The sequence below is a fragment of the Sinohyriopsis cumingii genome, unplaced genomic scaffold (assembly GCF_028554795.1).
Source record: "Sinohyriopsis cumingii isolate HCF-2022 unplaced genomic scaffold, ASM2855479v2 utg001851l, whole genome shotgun sequence".
NCBI lineage: Eukaryota > Metazoa > Mollusca > Bivalvia > Unionida > Unionidae > Sinohyriopsis > Sinohyriopsis cumingii.
In genome coordinates this window covers 166,252-172,382 of record NW_028316071.1, presented here as the reverse complement: position 1 = coordinate 172,382, position 6,131 = coordinate 166,252, and the positions used below count along the sequence as shown (strand labels likewise).

Here is a 6,131-nt window from a genome sequence, read left to right as displayed (position 1 = left end):
TACATGTGTTATGTTCTGTATCATTGACCATTTCGAGTAGTTTGAGAGCAAAATAAAGTAAACCTCCTATCATTCTATAACTTCCCAACCTTTGCTTGGAGAGACCAGCAAACAGTCATCTACTGATAATACAGGGTAGGATGTAAAAGAACTTGATAGAAATATAATTTAAAGCCTTTATAAACACAACTAACTTCTTTGCCTCCCATCCAACCCCATTATCACCCTCATAAATAAACTACAAATGTCTACCCCTACGTCCCTATCTTACCTATTTTACACAAAACTTCCATCCTGTTTACACAAGGTAGGATGTAAAAGGAGTATTTAAAAGAAAAAGAACTAGATTTTAAATCCCCTATCAATAAAAAATGCCTTCTATGATTCTTCTTACCACCTTGTGATCCCCATTATAAATAAAATTGCTACCCCTTCTATAATGTCCTGGCCCTTCTCTATCCACCTTAAAAAAATATAACTAATAAAATCTCCACCCCTTATATAATGTCCCGGCATTCTTTTACCCTCTTAAAAAAAATTAATATCACTTTTACTATTTACATGATCTCTACAACTTGACCAGTTTAGTGGAGAAGTAAAAGCATGCCACCATTTTTTCTTTTGCGGCATTATACTCTTATACACAATGTATGAGTTCATGAGGACAAGGGTAAATTGTATGGGAGAACTGTTCATGTATTTTATATTTTATAAATCGTATAGGACGCTCATGAAGGAGTGCGGTATAAAATATTTATCAATCCTAGATTTGTCAATTCTCATGGGCACCCAGTTGTATTTTTTAATAGGATAACACAAACTTTTTAATAAGTTTCTTAAAACCAGTGTTATACTGTATTGATAAATTATGGCATGAACACAGGATGATTTGGTGTGTGCCACAAAATGACATTGCTAAAATTCTGTCAGCCTGTATTGGCTGGTATCTTAGCTTCTCCAAGGGGGTGGGGTGTAAAAAGATTACAGTGTTACACAACAATGGACTGTAAGTTTGGGTTTATGCAAAGGATGGAGTAAACAGTAATCACATCTATCTCTGTCACTGTCTAAAAGCAAATGAACCATAATCACTTATAAAACTGTTATATTTCTTCAACCAATAGGAACTCATTTGCAGTATTCCATGACTTATGTTTTGCTAAATAACACAAAACATGGTTTTGTCTAACTACATGTACTTTAATGGCTAGGTTTCTACTAATTCAAAACAGAAAACACACGCACACTAGTTTCTTACGCTAATGTTATCATAAGGCATATAGGGTTACAACTGAGTGAGAGCCTGAAGGTGACCTGTAACTGTCAGACTATTTATAGCAACAGAATGTTAATACCATATATTACCACAATGACATCCTCACCAGCATCTTGGATGAGGAGGAGATGCCCACAGATCTACGAGACACCAACATCATCCCACTGTACAGGAATACAGGAGCTAGATCTGACCAAAACAGTATAGAGGAATTACTCTGTCCTTCATTGCAGGGAAGATTCTTGCCTGCACCATCCTGAACAGACTTGTCACAATCATCTTAAAGGAAATGCTACCTGAATCATAGTCTGCAGCACATTCAACATGATCTTCTCTGTGAGGCAAATAGAGGAGAAATGCATGGAGCAGCACATTGATCTCTATACAGTGTTCATCAACCTCACTAAGGCTTTCGTCTTTTTAAATAGAGAAGCCCTGCAGTTTGTCACTAAAAAACTTGGCTGCCCCAGAAAGTTCACCACCCTTATTAAGTTGTTTGATGACGACATGACATGAGAGGTCTTGGCCAATGGGGAATGCCCAGAGTGTCTCTACTGGAGTGAAGCAGGGCTGTGCACTAGCATTTGTGCTGTTCAACCTCTTCTTCACTCATGTCCTACTCCATGTAGTGAAGGACCTAGACATCAGAGTCTACATCAAATATCGCCTTGATGGATACCTGTTTGACTTGTGTCGGCTCTCTACAAGAAGAAAAACACTGGATAGACTACTTTTTGAAGCTATATTTGAAGATGACAGTGCACTTATGGTACACAAGTGAAAGTCACCTTCATACCATTGTTAATAAGTTCTCTGAAGCATACAGGCTTTATGGTCTGAAAATAAACCTAGATAAAACGGAGCTCCTGACACAAACCCACAACAAACCACCATCAGGATCGAGGGGAGACAGTTTAAGAACATGGAGCACTTTACATACCTGGGAAGCACAATATCTTCAGATAGGTCACTTAACAATGAAATTACCGCCAGGGTCCAGAAAGCAAGGCAAGCCCTGGGAAGACTTTGTGTAAGAGTTCAGCAGCAAAAAAATGTTTGGATACCCACCAAGATCAAGGTCTATAAAGCTGTCATCCTCACCTCCTTGCTCGACAGTTGTGAAACCTGGACCATGTACTGTAGGCATGTGAAGCAGCTCGAGCAATTCCACGTGTACTCACTACAGTCAGTCATGCATATCTGATGGCAAGACAGGGTGTCAAACTTAGGGCCAACGGGGCCAGTGTTATTAGCACAGGGGCATTACTGCTGAAAGCCCAGCTCAGATGGTTTGACCATGTCATTTGGAAGGAGGAGACCAGAATACTGAGACAGCTCTTCTATGGTGAGCCCAAGCAGGGGAAGTGGAAATGAGGGTGGCCTAGGAAAAGGTACAAAGACAACCTTAAGTGGAACCTGAAATGGTGCTGAATCCAACCCAGCGAGCTGGAATCCTCGGCCATGGACTGGTGTAAACTAGTGCACGCTCATCGCAAAAGCTGTTGAACTAGTGGAGGATGACTGCCACTAATGCCTCACAGCCACAAGAAAAAAACAGCACATCGCAGCATCCCAGACCATCATGTCTGCAGACTTTCTGTGCCCAACCTGTAACATCCTGTATGCATCCAGCCGTGGTCTGCACAACCAGCATCATCATTGTACATGATAAACAACTGAAGAGGAAGAAGAACAACAATGCAAATTATCATGACCCATAAGCTAAGAGTTCTGACGTACACAAACACAAACTATACTATATGTTTCATACTATCAGTAATGTACCTATAAAGAAGCACACAATGTTCTACATTCCTGGGTGTGCAAATTGGAGACAAAATGGTAAAACTGAATAATGTGTCCATTTATTTCAAATAATCATTGGGATTCTGTGGAGAGAGAGAGAGAGAGAGAGAGAGAGAGAGAGAGAGAGAGAGAGAGAGAGAGATTGATTCCAATATAAATTGTGGTGTGGGTGATGGTATGTGTGAATATCATACTCATACTTTTAAAAGGCTTATTCATGAAATAAAGACTTAAATTACTTTTGGTGTATATTTTCCCTGGAATAAGGATTACAACAAGATTTCAAGATCAAATCATAAAAACACAATAATCTATTGCTGGTGCACAGATAAAAGTCTTGGATGTCATGCTTTTGACTGCAATTTTCATTAATTATCCACAAAGAATCTGATGGTAAACTAAATCCAAGAAATGGAGTCAAACTGTACAGATCTTCCAAATTTCAAAGGAATTGTTTTGCTTTGTGTATTCAGTTCTTTTAACAACAGTTGTTAATCCAGCAAGTTTTGAACACTGTCATTCATTTCCTTTGTTATTTATATTTATACTGTCTATTGACATTTTTGTCCGTGACTGAAGGATGCGCCTACCTGATTTATGTCATAGTCCTAAGAAGTAAACAATATGTTTATTTGAATTATAATTCAGTACCTAACCTTGTTTGTGAGTTAGTGGGTTTTTCCATAGAAAATACTATTGCATCACACGTCTAATGAAGTATGTATTAAAAGAGACTTTATAAACAAGAATTCATTCCTGTTTAATGACAGTCTTTTGGAATATATGATCCGAGTTCATAGTTGTGTTCAGATATAATTCTAGAGGAATTATTGTTTCAAATTTTTCATTGGAAAAACAATGTGCTCATTGACATTTTGGACTAAGACACAACATTTAGGTTATTGAGAACTCATTCAAAGACATCGTGGATTATATTATTATGGTACATCAAGACATCTAAGACTATTATAATTAATTCGGAACATTTTGTACTTTTGTATTTGTGATATGACATGTAATTCACAATACTGTGCATATCTTTTAAGTTTTCACTTTGTATTTAGGAAAATAATTTGTTTCTTGAATTTTACACAAATTATTGGTTTCATGTTTCTGTTACTTAGTTTAAGATCATAGAGTCATAAGAGGAGTGGGTGGCTCGTTTGGGATCTGACAAGCGGGAATGGATAGAAGGCAAAAAGAAAGGAAATACAAAATATATTTATTTAAAAGAATTAGAACTGGCAGATAGAGCATGATTCCTGTCCCTTTATACACACTTTCAAATTCTGATGTTACTAGAAATATAAGTTGGTACCACTTTTTGAGAAACAGAAATAGATAAACACTATTTTTACTTTGAGAAACTTGCTGAAAACTGTAAATGGTCAAGACAGCATTCAGCTTTGTTATTACAAAGTGTAGCTAATAGCAAAGCTCATGATCTCTACATTTCACTATAGGTACAACAAGGTTCTAGCTATGACGTGTTTGTATTTTGAAGGGTTATTATCTGGTACTTGAGGCATATCAACAAAGGTTTAGAAATTGTAGAAAAGAAACTGGACAAACACACGTCTATTTTGCAAGGAAATAAGAATAACTATTTGATAGTGGTGCTCAGCCAAGAATGTTGATCAAAATTATGATAATCTCAGACAGCTCATACTAATTGAAGAGTTCAAGAGCTGCATCCATAGTAATGTCAAGACCTGTTTCGATAAGCAAAAAGTCGAACTTTGGAAAATACTGATTATTATTCCTTGACTCACAAAGTTTAATTTATCATTAAGTCTTCCTCTTAGCAGTTCTTTTAATAAAAATCATCTCAGCCCCATATGAGTACTTTCGAATCTCAATCTGGTGCAACTTGTAGAAATCAAACATGTGATAAGACTGATCAGTAATCCTTATCTTCAATTTAGAGGTACATAGTTTTGCACATTGTTAAGCTTTTAAATTTCTGAGGTAAGTAAATTTTTCATGCAGTCCTCAGTCCCATAATACCTAAATAGAAGTGATTGTTTTAAAAAAAAAAAAAAAAAATTGTGGAACTTGTGAAGTTTGTGTTAATGCACTATAATTTTCTCGAACATGAAGTTGAATTGTTAAAGTGAGCACACTCATGAAAATCTGGGAACATGAAAAAACGTGCTCTTGGCATTTGGGTGAGAATTTCAAAAAGATTGCCCAAAGAATGTCACTCATTTCTGCAGAGCTGTCAAATTTTAATATTTTAAATAATTAACTTTTGCTGTTCTGACTCCAACAAAAATAGACATGTTTAAATTGTTAAAATGTTTAAATTACTTTAAACATTTTTATACTGATTTTTGTTATTTAAAACGTGTTTGTTTTAGTAATGAAGATTCAGTCAAAACGTCGTGCATCTATTTGTAACAGTGGCAGTACCAGTTTTTTCTCAATAATTAAACACACACACACATGCTCCACCAACGGCTGTCTCTACTACTACTGCTACTACTACTACTACTACTACTAATAATAATAATAATTTCATTAGGATGGTAGGATCAGCAAAGAACATGAACAGCAATACATACATCAAAATATTAATGAGTCACAGTAAAAAAAATACACAATAAATCCCAGTTGTAATACAAATCTCAGAATACATGAACACCAAGGCTGATCAACAAAAATTTTTAAAAACTGAGGAAATTTAAAAACTTATTTTTAAAAGGGATCATGAAACCACGAGCTTTATCTGGTCTCGAGTATTGCGAAACAGTGACACTAGTTTAAGACGGGGCTTGAACATCTATGCCCCATTCCAAAATAACTGATTTTTGTAAATGTTGTATACTCTTGATCTAATAAATGCTTATTATGGATATATTCCATAAGGAGTAAAGCGCTCATATAATTGAGTTGAACTGCCATGGCTGGATAACTACGAAGCTGACTGTTCATCGTAGTAAACAAGACAAAACTTCGGTTTATAGGGATGTAACGATGGCAGCTATTGTAAGAAGCGGGACATTTGTATTGACTGAGTATGATAAAAGCTTTTTCTACTTTTCTAGGG

General features: G+C 36.0%; 1 protein-coding gene across 2 annotated transcripts in view; it reads left to right on the top strand.

Moving 5' to 3' along the window:
• Window positions 1-5,974: 5,974 nt before the first annotated feature.
• LOC149771444 (uncharacterized) overlaps window positions 5,975-6,131 on the top strand; it is a 41,625-nt gene continuing 41,468 nt past the window's right edge. For both annotated transcript variants that reach the window (XM_089948445.1, XM_089948444.1), the window contains exon 1: window positions 5,975-6,099. In XM_089948445.1, the coding sequence (XP_089804571.1) occupies window positions 6,059-6,099 (41 nt within the window). In that variant the 5' untranslated portion in view covers window positions 5,975-6,058. The remainder of the gene's footprint in view (window positions 6,100-6,131) is intronic.